General features: G+C 40.1%; 1 protein-coding gene across 5 annotated transcripts in view; it reads right to left on the reverse strand.

Moving 5' to 3' along the window:
• ANKRD44 (ankyrin repeat domain 44) overlaps positions 1-23411 on the reverse strand; it is a 314767-nt gene that overhangs the window by 70723 nt on the left and 220633 nt on the right. For all 5 annotated transcript variants that reach the window (XM_010860893.1, XM_010860891.1, XM_010860892.1 and 2 more), the window contains 6 exons: positions 14267-14349; positions 13028-13091; positions 10993-11061; positions 9679-9819; positions 7760-7840; positions 4117-4228 (listed from right to left, as the gene is read on the reverse strand). In XM_010860893.1, coding sequence (XP_010859195.1) covers positions 4117-4228; positions 7760-7840; positions 9679-9819; positions 10993-11061; positions 13028-13091; positions 14267-14349 — 550 coding nt within the window. The remainder of the gene's footprint in view (positions 1-4116; positions 4229-7759; positions 7841-9678; positions 9820-10992; positions 11062-13027; positions 13092-14266; positions 14350-23411) is intronic.

Here is a 23411-nt window from a genome sequence, read left to right on the forward strand (position 1 = left end):
TTGTTGGCAAAGTAATGTCTCTGCTTTTGAATATGCTGTCTCGGTTGGTCATAACTTTCCTTCCAAGGAATAAGCGTCTTTTAATTTCATGGCTGCAATCACAATCTGCAGTGATTTTGGAGCCCCCCAAAATAAAGTCAGTCACTGTTTCCACTGTTTCCCCACCTATTTGCCATGAAGTGATGGGACTGGATGCCTTGATCTTAGCTTTCTGAATTTTGAGCTTTAAGCCAACTTTTTCACTCTCCTCTTTCACTTTCATCAAGAGTTTCTTTAGTTCTTCTTCACTTTCTGTCATAAGGGTAGTGTCTCTGCATATCTGAGGTTATTGATATTTCTCCCGGCAATCTTGATTCCAGCTTGTGCTTTATCCAGTCCAGAATTTCTCATGATGTACTCTGCATATAAGTTAAATAAACAGGGTGACAATATACAGCCTTGACGAACTCCTTTTCCTATTTGGAACCAGTCTGTTGTTCCATGTCCAGTTCTAACTGTTGCTTCCTGACCTGCATACAGATTTCTCAAGAGGCAGGTCAGGTGGTCTGGTATTCTCATCTCTTTGAGAATTTTCCATAGTTTGTTGTGATCCACACAGTCAAAGGCTTTGGCATAGTCAATAAAGCAGAAATAGATGTGTTTTTTTGGAACTCTCTTGCTTTTTTGATGATCCAGTAGATGTTGGCAATTTGATCTCTGGTTCCTCTGCCTTTTCTAAAACCATCTTGAACATCTGGAAGTTCACGGTTCACGTATAGCTGAAGCCTGACTTAGAGAATTTTGAGCATTACTTTACCAGTGTGTGAGATGAGTGCAATTGTGCAGTAGTTTGAGCATTCTTTGGCATTGCCTTTCTTTGGGACTGGAATGAAAACTTACCTTTTTCAGTCCTGTGGCCACTGCTGAGTTTTCCCAATTTTCTGGCATATTGAGTGCAGCACTTTCACAGCATCATCTTTCAGGATTTGAAATAGCTCAACTGGAATTCCATCACCTCCACTAGCTTTGTTTGTAGTGATGCTTCCTAAGGCCCACTTGACTTCACATTCCAGGATGTCTGGTTCTAGGTGAGTGATCACACCATCGTGATGATCTGGGTCGTGAAGATCTTTTTTTGTACAGTTCTTCTGTGTATTCCTGCCACCTCTTTTTAATATCTTCTGCTTCTGTTAAGTCCATACCATCTCTGTCCTTTATTGAGCCCATCTTTGCATGAAATGTTACCTTGGTATCTCTAATCTTCTTTTTCTAGTCTTTTCCATTCCACTGTTTTCCTCTATTTCTTTGCACTGATCACTGAGGAAGGCTTTCTTATCTCTCCTTGTTATTCTTTGGAACTCTGCATTAAATGGGTATATCTTTCCTCTTCTCCTTTGCTTTTTGCTTCGCTTCTTTTCACAGCTATTTGTAAGACCTCCTCAGACAGCCATTTTGCTTTCTTGCATTTCTTTTTCTTGGGGAAGGTCTTGATCCCTGTCTCCTGTACAATGTCACGAACCTCTGTGCATAGTTCTTTAAAATAGCACAAAGTACTTTAAAATAGCACAAACTATCAAGATTATAATAACAAACTCTGAAATAAAAGTTCATATGTCCAACAATGACAGATGGTTTTCATAGAGAAAACCAGTGAAAGACAGCTATGTGTTAAGCACACTTTGGAATGCAGGTTCATATGAATAGTTACAGTAGTAAACCTTTATTCTGCCACTGATTAACACACACACACACACACACACACTTTGTGAGGAGCCTTTCTTTCATGGGATCTAAAAGATCCTATTTGCTGACAGGTCTAGATCAACTTCTACGACTGGTATTAGAAGGAAGAAGTGACTGCCTTAAGTCCTACCAAGATTTTGTCCTATGTCAAAAAGCCTTGGGTGGTGGTAGAGCTTTGACCAACAATGTGGTAAAAAAAAATTTTAAATCAAGGTTCCTGATCATGGCCCCACTTTCTCCACTGACCAGAGCTATGACTTTGGACAACCCAGTAAATCCCCCCGTGATTTGGTTTGCTCACCTGTAAGATAAGAGATTGCCCCTTGGCCACTTAAGATTCTACTCTAAATTCAATTTAATTTAGAAATTAATTGAAATCACTGGCTTCCTACATCTTCCTATGGAACTGGGTGGTTTTAAAATATATCTACAAATTCTCTGATACTCCTCCCTTTGGAAGGTGGAGTCAATGCTTCACCTCTCTGGATTTTGTGACTGCGGCAATGAACAGATGCAACAAAACATGAACTTCAAGGCTAAACCATTAAAAGTAATACGGTCTCTTCCTTTCACTTGCTAGAACTCTTGCTCACACTGTCTCCTAGGGCAGACGCCTTGGGCAACGTGAGCACCATATAAAACAACCACTTACTCTGGAAACACCATGCTAGAGAAAACCACATAGAGAGAGAGAAAGGCCAAGGAACGTCAACAATCTGAACCTTCCTACCCAGGTGATTGACAAGTGAGAAAAGAAGCCTTTGAAATTATGCCAGCCCCAGACACCGTCTGTAACCTCACAGGATATGAACTACAACTGCTCAGCTAAGTCACCCGTGAATTCAGAGATAATAAGTGATAAATGTTGTTTTAAGTTACTAACTTTTTAGGGTGATTTGTTATGCAGACACAGTAACTGGAAAAGGAATAATGATAGAATTACACTGGAGAGAGAAAGTATGCCACCTCCAAAGTCAAGCAAGGAAATCTTTAGCATCCACAAGAACCTCAGAAAAAGAAGACTTGGAAGTCTGCAGGAATGACGAAGACAGGTAAAATTCACCAATAAATAAAAGTCAACAGTAGAATAATCACCTCTTCATTTTCAAACTGGGTGGTCTTCATGAACAGTTTCCCACAATCACAGTTAACAGAAATGTAGTAAGAATGACCCTAAGGTGGAACCATCTGAAACCAGCAGCAAGGCCAAAGGTAAAGGATCTTGCTGTGGCAACTTTGAGTCATTTCCATGTAGGAGCTCACACTATTGCTCTCAGGCTTTCTGCCTTATGCCTTTCTCAATAAACTGCGCAGTTGATAAGGGGCAAGTATTTCCCCAAACATATTTCAAATAACTCTGAAAAGTAGAACTTCTCCTTCAAAAGAACAAGGAAAAGAGATGGAGTCCAGTAAGGAAGGTGACACCGATCACTGGATCAGAAAGTGAGCCTGGGATACCCCATGTATCCTGGTGAGGCTGAACCAAGGGTGATGATCAGAAGATGCCAAATGGTAGCCTGCAAGAAGGATTCAGCCACAAACCCATATTTTTTTCTTTCTAGCCCACCCCGTGTTTTCAAAACAGGAAATTCCACATAAAACCCTAGATTTGTAGTTTCTCCTGAAACACGGGAATTCTAGCAAGCCTGGGTTTGCAGTACCACCTGGTTTCCATCAGCTACTGCTGACTAGCTGTTTCTCCCCTTAAACAGAGCTTGCCCTCTCTATTTGCCACAGTTCCCACCACCCCCTATTATTCCATACGTGGGTTCACTTCACTTGTTTATTTTATATTTTTGTCCCTGTAGACATCTGAGTTTGCATCTGGTAACCTATACCAACAGAGGAATTTCAGACTCCAAATCAAGTGTTTCTTGATCACTATAGGTTTGAAATGAGGGCTGGTTTAAAAATTTCAGGAAATTCTGCTGTTACACTCTTGCCAATTTCTTTCCCTAAACTATAGATGCAGGACTATGACAAACCCAGGTGCCTAATGGTTATGTCATCTTATGACACATGTTATCAAATACTGGGGTGCTAAGCACGACTATGGAAATACATACTGCTTCTCTGATACATCCAAAGTATCTCCAAAATAGAAACTGTGTCTGTACCAGAGTCTAACATTCCTAGTCCAAGTTAATGTGGAAATGAATCAATTGTTAGTTAGCTCTGAGACTGGAATGGTAATAAATGGAACAAAGACAGCTACATATTATAAAGGGAAACAATTTAATCATTTGCCAAAAAATTGCCTGATCAATTTAATCCAGGTGATTTCTAGTGGGGGCTGAATTAGGCAGTAAGGGTCTGTTGAGAGATTCAGACCAGCTTTTTCAGGCTTGGGTATATGTGTGTATATGTTAGAGAAAACAAATCAAAACAGCTCACCAATTCCAGACACTGTCTGTGGCCATAGGCAGCAGCATAATGTATGCTATTGTAGCCTTCCTTGTCCCGGATAGATGGGTTTGCATCATGTTGAAGCAGAAATTCTAGACATCTGTAAGTATAAACATGAGATGTTATTTCAGAAAACATCCCTAGACCAAAAGGGATAATCAATGTTAATGTTCTCTTACTATCAATGTGCCACAAAGAGCTTTGTGAGTTGAAGTGTTTCTTTAAAGATTCTACAGCAATTAGGGCTTATATATTGGATGTTTTATGTGTATTTTGTGCATCTATCTTTATCTCAGCTTAAAATAGCCATTCTAGAATTCAGGAAAGGTTTTAGGAACTAGAAGAAGGTCAAAGTTGCTCAGTCGTGTCTGACTCTTTATGACCCCATGGAATACAGTCCATGGATTTCTCCAGGCCAGAATACTGGAGTGGGTTGCTGTTCCCTTCTCCAGGGCATCTTCCCAACCCAGGGATGGAACCCGGGTCTCCCAAATTGCAGGCAGATTCTTTACCTGCTGAGCCAGCAGGGAAGTCTAGGAACTAGAGGGAGGAACTTAGGAACTAGAGGATAATTAAATATTTTTCCCCTTTTCATCTTAAGGTACAGGACTGGCTCATCATCAAGATTACTAAATAATAAGTTTTAGAGCTCCGTGTTCAAAAGATAAGTTCTCAGCATAGTAAAGAAGTAGTCAAGGCATTGCAAAGGTCTAAACCTCAAAAGAGGTGGGTTGATTTTTTAACCTTGCTATTGGAGACTCTGAGATAAAAAGGTTGGAAAATGAAAGTTTAAAAGAGTAAGAAAATAATAACAGAAAAGAACCTAAGAATAGCCAAAACAATAAAAAGACATAAGGACTGGGCCAACATTTAAAAAATATAAAAGATGAATTCAGTCACCACCTCTGAAGAAAGAGGCCGACACTGTACCACTAGGAATACAGACTAGAGTAAATGATAAATAATAAATTTTAAAAGCCTTTTCTGGCACAGTTGTAACTTTTCTGGAAAAAAAAAATCTTTGCAATAGGTCAGAGGAAGGGGTGTGGTACTGCTTTTGCTGAAGAGCCGGGACACAAGGGGCGTGATGCGTCCTACTCAGGGCCTGCTGCAAACGGGACAGCCCTGCTAGTCAAAGAGGGAAGAGCGCCGCGATATGTCATTTATATCAGCTACATTTCTTGACACAGGGACAAACATGTCCTTTACAAGGCCAGGCTGGCTCAAATTCATACTGAAATCAAAATCGCAAGATTCTAAATAGAAGCTTGTATATTAAACAAGACCTCCCAATAGAAAATTTCTATAGTTTACTCAGAAACCTTAAAATGACATCATCTATCTTTCAGTATAAGGCAAAAGGAGTAAATAAATCACACACAGAGACAGATATTAAAACAGACATTTTAATTTTTAGAAAACTTGATGAAAGAGAAACTTTTTTAACTAAATATCTACACGCCACATGGTTCATCCATAAAATGCTCTGTAATAAATCAAACTATTATTGGATACCTGATATATCATGCTGTATTTGGTGATTTGGACCTTAAAAGGAAGTCTTTTCTTTTTTTTAAATTTTCATAATGAAATACCCATGGACTGAATCCCAGGTGTGACTCATTTTAAACTGAATTTGGCTCTTGAAATAAAATCACTCAATAGGGATAGCTGTCTGTGGACACAAAATCCCCAGCTTCTGAAAGGATTATATTCTAAAAAATCAGTTGATAAATTTAACATGTAATTTGGAAAACACTGGGGATTATACCTAAAGAGCATTTAATGCAGAACATAGCTGAACTATAACTGTCAACTCTGCTGTGCTTAGTCACTCAGTCACGTTTGATTCTTTGTGACCCCATGGATCATAGCCTACCAGGCTCCTCTGTCCATGGGAATTCTCCAGGCAAGAATACTGGAGTGGGTTGCCATGCCCTTCTCCAGGGAATCTACCCAACCCAAGGATCGAACCCAGGTCCCCCACATTGCAGGCAGATTCTTTACCGTCTAAGCCACTAGGGAAGCCCATAATTGCCAAAAGTACTATTAGAAATAACAACAGTATTATAGAATGTAAATATTCTCCACATTTTTCCTAAGGGAAATGAAATCCACTTTTAACTGGGAATGCTTGTCTTTTTTACCACCCAGGGCCCTGTCGTGTCCGACTCTGTGCAACCCCATAGACGGCAGCCCACCAAGCTCTGCCGTCCCTGGGATTCTCCAGGCAAGAACACTGGAGTGGGTTGCCATTTCCTTCTCCAATGCATGAAAGAGAAAAGTGAAGGTGAAGTCGCTCAGTCGTATCCAACTCTTAGCGACCCCATGGACTGCAGCCTACCAGGCTCCTCCATCCATGGATTTTCCAGGCAAGAGTACTGGAGTGGGGTGCCATTGCCTTCTCCGCCCTGGACTAGTAATTATGGCACCTAAGCCACAAAATCAAGAGATGCACATTAGATCAAGGGTGTATTTGCACAAGGAAGTAGCCTTTTATCACATGAAAAAGCTCCCCAGTAGGCTGGTCCCCGCCTTCTCCTGCTTCTGCTCCATCCTTCTCCACCAGCTGGAAGAGGGCTGCTCTGGCCCAGCGCAAGCTTGCATTTCACTGGAGAAGGAAGCATTTGCTGAGGTGGCTTAAAATTTTACAGTCTTTGAATATTATTACTTTAATTTTGGAATATTAGGGCAAAACTGTGGTCACTGTGTTCTACTTACAGCTTTGTTTCCTGTGCCCACCCCAGTCACAGACAAAGTTAAGTCCCTACAACCTGCACTGGGGCCTTGCATGTGAAGGACTGAGTGCAAACTCTTAGAGCACTACACCCACTGCTCTCACAGGGGCGGGACACACAATGTGGACACTGGGCATTCACGTGTTCATTCATTTAACAAAGAGTTGTTGACTGCCAGCTACGTGCCAGGCACTGCGCTCAGTACAGCACAACCTTCTCGCCACGACTTCCAGTCCAGGAAGGACTCTCAGAGGATGAAACATTAGAGCTTCCCAGATATCAACAGTCCTGGGTGCTGGCACTCACTTCATCACAGTAAGAGCTGAATCTCTGTCAAGACACCAGAAAGGGGCAGGCAGGATGAAGGGGACAGAGCAGCTGTCTGCAGGTGGGGAGGGTGCTATCTGAAGTCAATGAGAGTGTGTCGGAAAGGGAGGGGAGAGTACAACTGGTGTATTTCACACGGAAATCTCAAAACATGTATTTCTAGAATCTGCTAAATAGTCATCCCCAGGTCACAAAAGGAGAGCCTGAGGCCCTCAGAGGAGGCTTTAGTATGTCCCCTGAGGCACATGACACACGGAAGAATCAGAAATGATATTTTAGACATCTGGTTCTAAAAACTGCTGCCCAATCACAGTGATGATCGCTGCAACGGTTTCAATTTTAGAAAGAGTGTGTATCTTTAGAAGAGTATGTATCTGGTATGCAAACAGCCTATTTGAAGGATATATTAAAAGAACAGTTTCTTCTTTATCAAAGGCAAGCCCACATCACTTGCTCAAGACCCCAAGGGAGACCCCAAAATAGTAAAGCTGGCCCACGTGGCAACCTAGAGCAGCAGACAAAGCATCAGTAACCACACCTTGTGCTTAAGCTGAGAAGAAACTTACAATGCAGCTTCCTTTTCCTTCAGCTCTCTGGCTCTTTCAAGTTCTTCCGAATTTTCATGGGCGTGTCCTAAGATAATCTTACTTCTCAGCAAAGGGAAACAAGCAAAAAAAATTACAATTAGTGGCAAAGTTGCTTATGATTTTGGTACAATTTACATCTTAAGAATTGCCCCCCAACCCCAAAGAAGCAATCACTACTAATTTTTCATGGAGGATATACATGGTTCTCTTTAAGTCCATCCAGTAAATCTTTTCTCTCTTAAGGAATCAAGTTAAGAACATGGTATCCCTAAAACTTCCACCGAGGTATCAATGATTAAGGCCGCAATCATGCTGCCCACTCTTCCGTAAGTTTTCTAAACTCCCCAGGGAAAGAGAAAATGATTTAGCTTACAATTCCCTGACACCTACCACATTCCTTGCTGCCTCCTTGTCAGTTGAGCATCTCATTTATCCAGGAATGGGTTCCTAAGCACCCCTCATCTACCAGAGAAACTCTGCACCATCTAGGATTCCTATTCTAGGTTTTAACACATGAAGGATACTTATTCCCCATTCTATTCCAAGTGAATAGCACAGAGCCTGACACATAATGCATGTTCAATAAATGTTTGTTGAGTTAAGAACATGTGGCTGTGGGACCCTGAGGCTACATCAGACTTGCTAGTATCATACGAAGGAAAAAAAGCAGCAGTGTTTTCCAAACTGGAAATATGGATCATGATCTATGACTGAATTTTGAAATCAATTTAGTGGGTTGAAGTCAGTAGGTTTTTTTAATGAAATAAAAGATACCAAAATGTATCATACATAGCAAAAGTAAATAAGGTTTTATGAAATCTTTTTTCCATTTTCCATACATATATATAAAACATATATACACGAGTCTGTATATTAGATCGTGATGTAAAGTGAGTGTCAGTCACTCAGTTGTGTCTGATTCTTTGTGACCCTGTGGACTTTGGCCCACCAGGCTCCTCTGTCCATGGGTTTTCCCAGGCAAGAATATTGGAGTGAGTAGCCATTCCCTTCTCCATGGAATCTTCCCAATCCAGGACCTGAACCCCAGTTTCCTGCATTGCAGATGGATTCTTTCTTTACCTTCTGAGCCACCAGGGAAGCCTGGTGTGTAGGTAATTATCTAGTATGTTTGAAAGCCATTGCTCTACAAGAAAGGGAGTTAGCACTGACCATATAACTCAACACATCCATATAACTCAACAGTTCTCTGAACAGGATCACCAAAAAGTATTCCTATGAAGGAGCGCCTGATCCTCAAGTCTTTGAGAACGATATCATAAGCTGTGGGCATCTCTCCCACCTTTTCCCCTAGAACTGGTTCATTTATTTTTGCTTTCCATTCCAAGCCACCTAGAATCCAAACATGATCTAACTTCCTGTCTTCTAGCTTCTGAAAGAGCATTCATGCCCACGTTTGAAAAATGTCTATTTTTAAAATACTTATTTTTGAAAATAAAATACTGATGCTGTATTTGAAGATCACTGGGATTATGCATAGGTGGATATTTTTTACATATGACATCTTTATTAGCAAATGTAAGTTTTACAGCAAATGAAGCATGTAAGTGATGATGATGAAAACCACAGTATACGACAAAATAAATTATGACAGATTTTGAGTGAACTGAAAACCTGAACTTGACAGCTCCACTTGGCATTCAATGCAAAGAACAGAGAGGAGATGCAATTGTGCAGTGACATGTACTAATCAAATGTAAAGAGAGCAGAATGGGAAACCCGGGGTTAGGGAGGAACCAATTCAAACTCCTTCGAGTCTGGATAAGAGGGATTCTTCATTCACAGTCTCTGTGAGGCAGTATGAAGAAAACTCAGCAAGCCCTCCTTCTACCATCTCCCCTTCTTCCCATCCCCGAAAAAACAGGACAAGGCTGTTTTACTTTCTATCCATGTCTGATGCAGCAGCGTAGTGCAAAGCGGTGCGGCCCCAGTCATCAGTCTCATTCACACTGGCCCCTGTGGTCACTAATGTCTCAATACAGTGGAAATGACAATTTGCAGCTGCATAGTGCAGAGGAGTCCTGAAAAACAAACAGCAATTTATTGTATCATTCAGTCTGAAAAACAGATCCCCATCATCAGCACCAGCACAGACAGCAGTATTTGTAGGGGTGTGGAAAGATCTTTGGAGGCCAAGACATATGCCTTTCTCCAGCGTATCTTATATGTTAGAACGAAGGCTGCAAAGATGGGGGCTTAGACAGGCCATCTCCTTTCTTTCCATCCCAAGTGCCTATCCTGGTTCCCATCTACATGACTGCTCATGACTGCTCCTCTGGGCTCTTGCAATACCATCCCGACAGACCTCCTTTGCCCTAACCCAAGCTCCATGTAACTTTCAGCTGCCATGAATGAAGAACTGGATTTTCTAAGGTCCAATACCTACGTATATAATCCTGTACCAAAACCTTCAGTTCTCCCCAGTGAACAAAGCCTTGATTTTTTAGTTTGAAATTGAAGACCTTCCCAAGCTGGCCTTGGTCTATCTTTATAAAGTATCTCTCTTCCCAAAATGCTGTTTCCAAACAGATTAAACTGAGGTTTTTTTGATCATGTCCTCATTTCCTCTACCTTCCTCATGTTGTTTACTGGTACTGGTTCCCTGTACCAGCTAGTACTACAGCACGACTTAGCTTTGCAAAGGACAAGCAAGAAAAGTTCTAAACCATCCCAATAACCAGAGGGATTATGGGTGGTATGTGTGTGAGTGTGTGTATGTCATGTTTAAAATGTGTCTAAAGATTTATCCCAAAATGAAATGTTCAATAAATATAATAAAGAGCTCCAGATCTTGTGACCAAATTCTGTCCTGGAAGGGCTAAAGTGTTTTACTTTGTGATACAGAGAATTTTCTCAACTATATCCATGTGGAGGATTACATATTTTATATATGTAAATATTTTTATATAATATCTACAAAGTATGCAATCTCCCTCATGGATATAGTTATTTATATCGGAAGGAGCAGAACAATTGGCGCTTCTAAACAGAAGCTGGGAAAGGAGACCCTTTCCTTGGGGCCTGTGCCTGCTTTGCTGGTGTTTCACTTTGCTATAAAAAGGGATTTCCTTCTGAGGATGGAATCTCCCCAGCTAGCTTCCCTGTTTACCATTTCAACATAACAGGATTTCCAGATGGACTGCTCCCCACTCCTTTTATTTAGGCACTTGAAGCAGAGTTCCCTGTTTACATACCTCCCACACTTGTCCTTTTTATGGAAATCTGCTCCACTGCTTTGCAAGAGTTTTATACATTCCACATTACTAGAAAGACAGGGAAAGCATTGTTAAGATGGTAGAGGTCAATTGCTGGGCTGTCTTCAGAAAGAGCTCTTTTCTGCAGAGTGTATGCACAGATGAAATGAGGACACTAACTTTAAATTCTGCTAACACAAAAATAACCTAACACATTAGAGTAATGCCATATCATCAGGATCTAAAGTTCCTACAATTCCTTTTTCAAAGCTAATAAATCAATGCATTAAAGAGCTTGATGGAACATTTTCAATTCCATGACTAAAGAATTTAATGATTATCACATGATGAAACCTTTCAGTGATGGTTTCATCATTTATCCTAAAATTCTCTTTCAAAACCATCAAGAGTTTATGAAACAACTCCTTAAACCTATAATAATTTCATGTCACTTTTAAACAATGAGCCAGAATGGATGAGCATTACCTTTTATCACAGCAGAATGAATTCACTATAACCATTTTCGACCCAGACTCTCCTTAACGGAAAATAAACCAGCTGCATTTCCCTGTCTTGGTAATCTAGGTAAATGAATGTGTAGAACCAAGGCCGAAAATGATGTAATGGAGCGTAGTGATCTTCCAGCTTCTTTGTCATTTGCAGAAGCAATAAATCATGTTTAGTAGAGAGAAAAGGACCCATTGAAGTGAATTTTCCTTGAAGGGCATAGAGCTAAATATTAATCCTAATAGGAGTTTCAGACATGAATCCAGAACGGTTTGTTGCCACTTTCTGTACAGGTCTGATATTTTTCAAAATGGGGGCATAAAAGGAGACATTCATCTATCATTGTTCCAAACTTGGGATGCTAAGAAGTGGCCTAGGATTTACTACTTTATTATCATTTAAATAAGAAAGATGATCTCATTAATGAAAAGTATAAGCAGGGCTGTCCCTGCCCCATATCCTCCCTTTACAGTCACCTTTCTCAGAGAACTACTTAAATCATAAAACTGGAAAACTTTCTGAGACCATTATGTGTATAACGTCAATTGATATAAAACACCTGTCTCTTCCTGAATGAAGCCAAAGGATCACAGGCAAACAGATCCATGTTGTATGGATCAGGAAGCTCATATGATGGAGGGATGAGGATAAGGAGGTTATTTAAAAAAAAATACCAAAATTATGAAAATAAAACTAAATACAAGACTTTGGAAGGGACCTATACAAATAAGGGGTCCTAACGCTTCACAGTCAACCCACCTCTGTTAAATAGGTACTGCCTTTGGTCATATACAGATTATACATGGAGCACTGCTGTTCCCTAAGACTAGGAAAATGACTAAGAACCAACACCATACCCAAACAAGGCCATCTGAGGGGAGCCATGTTTGGTCAATGCATGGTCATTTATCAACAAAAAATGATCATAGTCTTAATCTAACCACTGATATGAAAAAGAGTATCTCATGAAAAATTCTCTTTACAACTTAAAAAAATAAGCAAGGATTAAATCACTTCTTGCTTATCCTTTGAGTTTTCTGGACTTTTGCTCACATTTAATCATTATTAGAACTTAAAAAATAAGTTTTGAAATAGGACTAAAATATCTTTAAATGAACATGAATTAACTCAACTTTGGATTTCCTTGATCATTAACTCTCCTTCTAGTAACAAAAGACAAAAACTTAGGAACAAATCTCAAATTACTTTCTTTTGGTGGAAGAGGTACCAAGTAGTTACATATTCTGTAGGCTACAGACCTACAATTTAAAATAAGAAAAAAAAGAGAGAGAGAGAAAAGAAAACAAGAGAAAAAATATTTCCTATATGAGATGGGCTAATGATGTTTCTTTGGAAAAACAAACACATGAGCAATCTGGAAATTCAACGTACGATACTTGATATTGGTAGAAACACTTCTTACCCATTTTATTAAAGAAGTTGCCTCTGATTCACAGACGACTTAAGTCAATTAAGATGCACTGGTAATTAGGCCATGAGAAAACAACTAAAATTGTTAACTACTCACCCTCCTGCAGCAGCAGCATGAAGGCACGTTCTTCCAAATTTATCTGGGGTGTCTATTTCAAAGCCTGCAGACAGCACGTGCTCATTACTAAACAAGGATACTATGCTATACTTTTGTCCTAGTTAAACCACAAGAAACATTGCAGAGACAGAAAAATCAGTTAGTAGAAAAACCAGAACGCAAGCCATTGTAGTCAGAAAGAGGTTGTCATGGAAACGAATGGTAACTGCTCAAGCTTGGCAATTTTATAGGAAGAACCATGAAGTCAAGAAGAATTTATTTTCACAATCAGCCCTGGGTGAACTGCAGCCTCATATTTCAATCCCAGGATAAAAATTTATGAAACCAATTTGAGATAAGTAGGGCAATAGACAGGCAGACAGAACACATGGAGAAAACATGGAAGGCAAAGGAGTAATCATAACATGCTAGAAGAGATATTTTCTTAAGCGTATTATTAGCTTACAGTTGGTGTAAGATTTGGGAAACGTGCTTTCATGCAGGGGTTATTTTTAAACATGCCAAAAGCAGCGAAAGCAGAATCAACCATAAGTAAAGAACTTAAAGGAATAAAAAAAGCCTCTGGGATATCTGTTGAATTAATTCATAAACAATCTTTGCCTTGCAGATCTCTATCACCTTTGAAAGCCAGGAACTTCTTAATACATGGAGGTTGTCAGAATCATTGATAAGAAAGATTAGCAAAGCTCCAAACCAGAAAGAATTTCGTGGTTCCAAATAGGCCCGCATTAAAAAAATAAAAATAAAACCTAGTTGGAGGGATATCAACCAGAGCAATTTTTCAGAGCCCACTGAGTGGGATGGCAATTTAACATTTCTACTATTAAAAGGTAGGGGATTTGGCCTTTTTTCTTTGTTGAAGAATATGAAATGTTACATCACCAATTTAAGCCTCAAAGATGTCTTCTCCTCCTACGACAAACTTCCTGTAAGCTATGGCCATCCCTACCTGCCTCTCACTCTGGATCACCGGAGTTCTAACTTGATAAACAGACAAGACTGTCACTCCGGGGCAGAATACTGACGTTCAAACCATTTCAACACCACGAGCTGCTGGAAGCTGTCACATGCAGGCAGCTGTGGACACAGCTCATCCTGCCAGTCAGATCATGAATGACATGAAGCACAGGCAGCCACTCACTCTGACCAGACACCTGAAGCTACACGGCTCATTTACAGGACAGATTAAGCGTCATCTGTGGTAATGGAGTTACTTACCTGATGACAGTAACTTTCTGCAGCAGTCAGAGTGAGCATTGAGGGCAGCTAAATGTAAGGGGAACATGCTATGGATTCCACACCTGAGGAAGGAAAAAACAGAGCAGCTGATGATTATAGATCTCCTGATACACACAGAAGGGGGTGACCTTTCTAGAAGGTCTCTGATGAAAATTAAATCCATGAGACCTGGCTTGGGGACTCCTGGCTGAAATAATTATGCAATCATTTCTACTTTAAAATAATAAAATCCTGGACTTAAACCACAGTGAAAAATCCCACAACAATAGAAAAATATATTTTTAAAGAAAACATTTCACATAAACAGTGACTCAGCATTTAACATTAATTTCTCTCTTATTCTTTCAGCTTAGCAATTTTATGTATCATTCATATTCATGCATTCATCTATTCAACACTTTATAACCACTAGATACTTTGCTAAGTGCTGGAGAAAACAAGACAAGAAGCTGACGAATTCTCAACTTTGAAAAGCAACCTGTTTTATTCCTTGAGTTGATAAACAAATATTTATTGTTGACCTACTATGTGTTATCTCTTTGCTAAGAGTTAGTAATGGCTGTATTATTAGAAATAAAATTTTGGATGAGAATAAAAACTAATGCTTACCTTTGACAAGTGAAACTTCATCTTTCTGGTAGCCTTTTATAGTGCACATTTACCCATATAAGAAAACCAGTCACGAAATAGTTAACTTTAACCTTACATATATTTCATAAATCTAGCATATTTTCCCTAACAGTAGTACAGAAAGAATCCAGAATAGGACTTCTTAGACTGACCCCTACCATAACATAGTCCCTGGAACAATCCTCTGAGGGACAGGCAGCCTTCTGACAGCAGTGCTTTCTGCCCTTATAATTAAAGCCTCCTCCTCTTGCCCATCACTCTCCTCAAACAAGGACCCAAAGTCAAAGTCCTGTGCTGACTCATAATTCAAAACACACAGCATCATCAGGCAGTTCCTGTGTACTTAAAAGTATGTTAGTGATCTTGCCTCATAATATCTCATTTCATTCAGACAATATATTTCAGATTTTTTAAATCCACAGCATAACATAAGGAGTACAGTTTGTCTATATTTATACCCGCAACATAAGTCATCTGAGTTTCTTCCCTGGCACAAAGTGGCCCATTTCCACATTCTATATTGAATAAAAAACACATATGACTTGAATTTGCTAAGCTTCAGATACATGAATTTTATTTTCTACATAGAAAGTTATGACGTGCATGAATTTGTGAAAGTATATATATGTTCAGATAATTCATGGTATTTGGCGTTCTGCAAAATCTGAGTCTGCCAGCAATTAACTACCTCTCTCTTTTCATGAAAACTTCTATTTATTGATGTTTTTGTTCAGTCTTCCCTCTGTTCATTTTCCTTTCCCTATATGGAGATTTCCAACCCAGTGTATATAATAGCTGGCATCCATCAAGGGATGCAATTTGCCCGTCTTCTGGGCAGTGTCTTGTGGAGGAGAACTGCTTGTAATTGCCTCTCTCATCATTTACAAAAAAAAAAATTTCTGAAAAGCAATTGCATCAGTGACAACCTTGATGCTCACGAAAAGGAAGGAGGAGTTGGGGGATGGGAAAGAAGCTTTTTATTTGTGCTATTTACATTGTTCCCTTCTGATGCCAATGAAACATACTAATTTTTTTTAATGTATAACCTATTTTAAAAGGTCTTTACTAAATGGAACTTAAAGCTAATAAGATTTTACCTAACCATTTTATCTGTTTTGAGGAGTTAAGGCAAAAATCTATGATTAAACATTGCTGGATGCTTGCAAGAAGAAAATGGATAGAACATTTTCTAGAATTATTGTGAATTCCTGTAAGAACATGACTAAACTAAGGAGTGGATTTTTAAAGATTTCTTTGAGTCTTCCTCATTCTTTATATGTATGTGTATGTGTGTGTAAAAATATAAATATTTTAATGAATCAACATACATACATAACTATACACATAATATTTATGATATAGTTTATACAGGTACATAAAATAGTTACCTTTATATTAAACAATACAAGCAAATGACTTAGGGAAAATAGTATCAAACTATAATAAAACAATTAAGAAAAACATAAAAAGTATAAAAGTTTAATAGACTCAGTGTTATAACATATTCTATAAACATCACTATTAATACTTCTAACCAAACTTAACATTTAACACCATTGCCTTTAGATAATTCACCACACTCTATATTAGCTAATAATTTCATTTTTTTTCTGCGGCTACTTAAAAAACTGAGAAGGCAAGGAAGGCAGAACTCTAAAAGGCCTAGGAAAAATTCTCTTTGATAAAATCCACAAACAATAAATGCTGAAGAGGGTGTGGAGAAAAGGGAGCCCTCTTGCACTGTTGGTGGGAAATGTAAATTGATATAGCCACTACGGAAGACAGTATGGAGATTCCTTAAAAAAACTAGGAATAAAACTACCATAAAATGAAAATGAATGAAGTCGCTCAGTCGTGTCCGACTCTTTGTGATCCCATGGGCAGTAGCCTGCACCAGGCTCCTCCGTCTATGGGATTTTCTAGGCAAGAGTACTGGAGTGGGTTGCCATTTCCTTCTCCAGGGAATCTTCCCGACCCAGGGATCAAACCCAGGTCTCCCGGATTGTAGACAGATGTTTTACCATCTGAGCCACCAGGAAGTCCTAAAACTACCATATGACCCAGCAATCCCACTACTAGGCATACACCCTGAGGAAACCAAAATTGAAAAGACACGTGTACCCCAATGTTCACTGCAGCACTATTTACAATAGCTAGGACATGGAAGCCACCTAGATGTCCATCAACAAATGAATAGATAAAAAGGTGAGGTACATATATACAAGGGAATATTACTCAACCATAAAAATGAACACATTTGAGTCAGTCCTAATGAGGTGGATAAATCTAGACCTTTTATACAGAGTGAAGTAAATCAATGAGAGAAACAAATACCATATGCTGCTAAGTCACTTCAGTCGAGTCCGACTCTGTGCGACCCCATAGACGGCAGCCCACCAGGCTCCACCATCCCTGGGATTCTCCAGGCAAGAACACTGGAGTGGGTTGCTATTTCCTTCTCCAATGCATGAAAGTGAAAAGTGAAAGGGAAGTCGCTCAGTTGTGTCCAACTCTTAGCGACCCCATGGACTGCAGCCTACCAGGCTCCTCCGTCCGTGGGATTTTCCAGGCAAGAGTACTATTAACGCATATATATGGAATCTAGGAAGATGGTACTGATGAACCTATTTGCAGGGCAGCAATGGAGATGCAGACACAGAGAACAGACTTATGGACATGGGTGGGGTCGGGGGGAAGGTGATGGTGGGACGAACAGACAGAGTAGCATGGAAACATGTCCACTACCATATGTAAAACAACCAATGGGAATTTGCTATATGACTCAGGGAACTCAAGCCAGGGCTCTGTAATAACCTAGAGGGGTGGGAAGGAGTGGGAGGTGGGAGGGAGGTTCAAGAGGGAGGGACATATGTATACCAGTGGCTGATTCATGTTGATGTATGGCAGAAACCAACACAGTACTGTAAACCGATTATCCTTCAGTTAAAAATAAGTTTTAAAAAACATAAGCAACAAGGACCTACTGTATAGCACAGGGAACTATATTCAACCTATAATGGAAAAATTCTGAAAATATATATATATATAACTGAATCACTCTGATGTATACCAAAAGCATGGTAAGTCAACTCTACTTCAATACATTTTTTTTAAATGAAAAAATATCCTCTTTGATATATTCCATAGTTAACAAAAAGTTACTACCTCAGTGTAGGAAATACATGAATCTAGACTCAAGTACTAGTACTGGTATTCAAATGAATATGATGTGCCAGTTCAAATAGAAAAACTAAGTATCAGGTGAAAATGGCAAGAAAATAAAAATAGAACTCAGGATTTCTGAATCACTTCAGAAATGATTCATGCATTACAAATAAAATTTCTCCTTCATTGTTATGAAATAAGACTGCTTATAAAGAAAGGATCCTAAAACCTTTAGCAGGAAACTTAGGATTTGACTGTCCTAGTCAAACGAGAAACATCGCTCTGACTTCATCAGGTATACATCAAAGAAGATGAAGAAATAAAGACGTCAGATAACACTAAACTTAACAGTGCATAAATTACAGGAAAGGGAAGACAATTCCAGTTAATCTGCTACATTTATTTGACCAGTCATAAAATTAATGGAACACATTTGTATTAGCTATTTCTAATTTAGCTGTTAGCTGGGGTCTCCTACCCAGTTATTTCAGAATAAATGAGGCCAGAATAAATTGCACAGAGCCATCAGAGGTGAGGACAGGGCCTTTGCACCATTAGAATATCAGTTTTTTTAAGTTGTCCCCTTGGCTCAAGAGGACATGGCTGTCCCTTTCCATATCCAGTCCTTTCTAGAACTTCCCTTAGGCCATGTGTTAAAAAAACACTGTGGTTAAGGTGACGAGGTGAGAACCTTTGGGTTTCAGTCCTAACTTTTCCATGTGCTAGATATTTGGACTTTGGAAAGTACATAATGGCTCCCTCACCTGGAAAACAAAGATAATAAAGCTGTCAATCTTATAGAGCAATTGGAAGGACTACTTGAGATAATGAACATAAAGTGTTAAATAGAATATCTGACCCATGGTTCCCTTGCCATTATTATTAGCTTAGCTGGATAATCAGCAGTCTGTGAGTTTTGAGGTTGTAATAAGGTTGTACTTCCTTAAAAGCTAAGAATGAAGTGTGACCAACTAGCATTTCTGTTCTCTTTCTGTGTTTCAAAATTCTTGCAGATGAACCTATTTGCAGTGCAGGAATAGAGATGCAGATGTAGAGAATGGACATGTGCAGGTGGTGGGGGAGAGGGGGGATCAACTGAGAGGGGATTGACATATATACACTGCTATGTGTGAAATACACAGCTAGTGGGAACCTGCTGTGTAGTGCAGGGACATCAGCTTGGTGCTCTGTGGTGACTTCGATGGATGGGCCTGGGGATCGGGGCGGGAGCGGGGTGGGAGGTCCAAGAGGGAAGTGGTATACGTTCACACGTAGGTGATTCACTTCATTGCACAGCAGAAACTAACATAACACTGTAAAGCAGCTATATCCCATTTAAAAAAATCCTTTACAATACTCATCTCTCAACTCTCCCAGGAAAGGTGGGATTGGTTTAGTTTAACCCACCAGGTGGGTGAGACAAAAATGTTGATGATTTTTGATCATCAAATGATTTTATGATACTTAGTCAAGTGATCAATATTAGTCATTTCAGTTGTGTCCAACTCTTTGCGACCCCATGGACTGTAGTCCACCAGGCTCCTCTGTCCATGGGGATTCTCCAGGCAAGAACACTGGAGTGGGTAGCCATTCACTTCTCCAGGGGATCTTTCTGACCCAGGGGTCGAACTCAGGTCTCCTGCATTTCAGGCAGATGCTTTACCATCTGAGCCACCAGGGAAGCCCAAGTCAAGTGATCAAACTATTAAATAAATTTCTTACTAAACATCATGAGAAACGCTGGACTGGAAGAAACACAAGCTGGAATCAAGATTGCCGGGAGAAATATCAATAACCTCAGATATGCAGATGACACCACCCTTATGGCAGAAAGTGAAGAGGAACTCAAAAGCCTCTTGATGAAAGTGAAAGTGGAGAGTGAAAAAGTTGGCTTAAAGCTCAACATTCAGAAAACGAAGATCATGGCATCTGGTCCCATCACTTCATGGGAAATAGATGGGGAAACAGTGGAAACAGTGTCAGACTTTATTTTTCTGGGCTGCAAAATCACTGCAGATGGTGACTGCAGCCATGAAATTAAAAGACGCTTACTTTTTGAAAGGAAAGTTATGACCAACCTAGATAGCATATTCGAAAGCAGAGATATTACTTTGCCAACAAAGGTTCATCTAGTCAAGGCTATGGTTTTTCCTGTGGTCATGTATGGATGTGAGAGTTGGATTGTGAAGAAGGCTGAGTGCCAAAGAATTGATGCTTTTGAACTGTGGTCTTGGAGAAGACTCTTGAGAGTCCCTTGGACTCCGAGGAGATCCAACCAGTCCATTCTGAAGGAGATCAGCCCTGGAACTCCAGTACTTTGGCCACCTCATGCGAAGAGTTGACTCATTGGAAAAGACTCTGATGCTGGGAGGGATTGGGGGCAAGAGGAGAAGGGGACGACAGAGGATGAGATGGCTGGATAGCATCACTGACTCGATGGACATGAGTCTGAGTGAACTCCGGGAGTTGGTGATGGACAGGGAGGCCTGGCGTGCTACAATTCATGGGGTCTCAAAGAGTCAGACACGAATGAGCGACTGATCTGATCTGATCTGATGTCATTCGAAGTGTTTATCATGCACCACTAAGTTACAGGCACTTGGCCTAACTGACAAAAATGAAGCCTGGTCCTTGCTATTTACAACCTGCAGACATTTTCAGGGGTTCCTTTTGTATCAAAGCCCAAATACTCTAACATGGCTACAAAGCCCCTACTGCTTAAACCTAGATGTGTTCTTAGGATCTTTAAACTTCTGTCCATTCCTCTTGGAAGAGCCCTGGGTTTTCACATGCAGGCCTTCCTCCTGAAACTCTTACAACTCAAACTCTTCTGCTTCTCACGGTATTTCTCAAACTAGTCAGTACATCTCTGGGGGTTGCTGGAATATCTTTGGGCTTTTAAGAACTCTCTGTGCCAATTTTATATTGTCTTTCCCTTTTGGTGAAAGCATATTTTAGTGCATCTAAAAGGCCACCTTATCACCACACACCTCTGCCAAATTCCAGCACTGACATTTGTATGATACTTAGGATCACAGCTGTGCTGTGTAGTACTACTTTAATTGGCAGGAGCCAGTGAGAATAAAGGTGGACTTAATAGAAAACGAAATGTCTGAATCTAGGAAGGGCAATGATAATGTAGCACACTGAGCCTCCTGTATGCACAGAATCTGGCAATAGTTTGAGTAAAGGTTTCTGTGCCATGTGACAGGTCCACTGCCCACCACTTTAAGTCACTGCAAAACCTCCACTTCCATAGTTATGTACTGGATCCAAAAAACTCAGCATTTTAGTCGCTAGGACCACAATTACAAGCAAAATGCTAAGTATCACATCATCCATTACATGCAGAGGCAGCAAGTCTCCTGCCTAGGAGCTTAGGCTCCAGATCCAGGTGGTCAAGGATGGTGTCCTATTTCCATCCACCACTCTGTGACCTCAGAAAGCTAACTAAACCTCCTTTACTTCACCTGTAAGATGGGCATAATCACAGCACTTACCCCATGGGGTTCTTGGGACAGTTAAATGTAACCTCCCAGAGTGGGGTCTAGCAGAACTCATGAGCATTTGTTACTATTGTCCTGTGCAGTTATGGTGAACGCTGTGGGTCTCTTTTTGTATGTATTTTGTAATTTTTATAAATTTATTGCTATATGAGAGTCAAAAGCCTAGGGAGTCTCTATTTAGTCTTATGTTTATACATATTCAAACATTTTAATAAAAATAATCTAAGCAGATGCTTAGGACCTTAAAGACTTTCAGTTACATAACTAATTGCTACTTGTCATACGAGGTAACCATCCTTCTTCTTTGCTGCTCCTGCTACATCCCATATATGTTCTCCTGTACTCCAGTGGCACCTGGCAGTTGTTCTGCCATCAAACTTAGCATGCATGATTGTCACTGCCTATTTAGTTCTTGCCCTGGAGAAGGAAATGCAATCCAATCCAGTATTCTTGCCTGAAGAACTCCATGGACAGAGGAGCCTCGTGGGCTACAGTTCATGGGGTCACAAAGAGTTGGACACGACGGAGTGACTAACACTTTCACTTTCACTTTTCCCACTTCGACAGGCTATAAACTCCTTGGCAGCAAGCTCTGTGACCCCAGAACCTGACACAGTGGGTGACACTTAACAAGCCATCAACAGATATTCAGTGAATGTAAGAATATCAGAATCAGTTACCTGTAAAACTGTAATACCACTAATTCTGCTACAATTGAGGCAGAGAAAGCAGTGAGAGTTTAATTGATAAGATGGAATACAAATTAAAAAATCCTAGAGACAAGCACCCCAAAACTAACAAAGTTAAAGAAAAAACCCAATGGCTTTGATACCACATAAAGTTGCATAAGCACCAAGTCACACTGCAGAAACTTACAAAGTTCAGAGAAACAAAAAAGAAAAACAAAGAACATTTAATCAAGGCTTGAAAATAAGATGCAAATAAATTCATCAGAAAGTAATGACTATAAAACTTGTCATAAAGAGATCTTTAAGAATACATTGGCCATATTGTTTATGAATTAAAATGGGTTATTTTCATAAATGCTCCTTTTTGTTCACTTATTTATAGAAGGAAACGCCTGTTTTTCTCCTCTTTAATGAGCTGCTGCTGCTGCTGCTGCTAAGTTGCATCAGTTGTGTCCGACTCTGCGACCCCATAGACAGAAGCCCACCAGGCTCCTCTATCCCTGGGATTCTCCAGGCAAGAACACTAGAGTGGGTTGCCATTTCCTTCTCCAATGCATGAAAGTGAAAAGTGAAAGTGAAGTCACTCAGTGGTGTCCAACTCTTAGCGGCCCCATGGACTGCAGCCTAGCAGGCTCCTCTGTCCATGGGATTTTCCAGGCAAAAGTACTTGAGTGGGGTGCCATTGCCTTCTCCGCTTTAATGAGTTACCCTAGATAAATTTACAAGGAGCCCAGAGAACAGTGACTTTCTGGGGAAAAGTGAAAGTTGCTCAGTTTGACTTTTTATGACCCCATGGACTATAGAGTTCATGGAATTTTCCAGGCCAGAATATTGTAATGGGTAGCCTTTCCCTTCTCCAGGGGATCTTCCCAACCCAGGGATCGAACCCAGGTCTCCCACATTGCAGGCAGATTCTTTACCAGCTGAGCCACAAGGGAAGCCTAAGAATGCTGGAGTGGGTGGCCTATCCCTTCTCCAGCAGATCTCCCTGACCCAGGAATCGAACTGGAGTCTCCTGCATTGTAGGCAGATTCTTTACCAACTGAGCTATCAGGGAAGCCCAAGCCTTTAGCAAATTCAACCATCAATTCTCCTGTCCCTTCACTTGGATATTTTCTCTTTAGGTGACTTCCC

The sequence above is a fragment of the Bison bison genome, unplaced genomic scaffold, assembly GCF_000754665.1.
Source record: "Bison bison bison isolate TAMUID 2011002044 unplaced genomic scaffold, Bison_UMD1.0 scf7180017864471, whole genome shotgun sequence".
NCBI classification, from domain to species: Eukaryota; Metazoa; Chordata; class Mammalia; order Artiodactyla; family Bovidae; genus Bison; species Bison bison.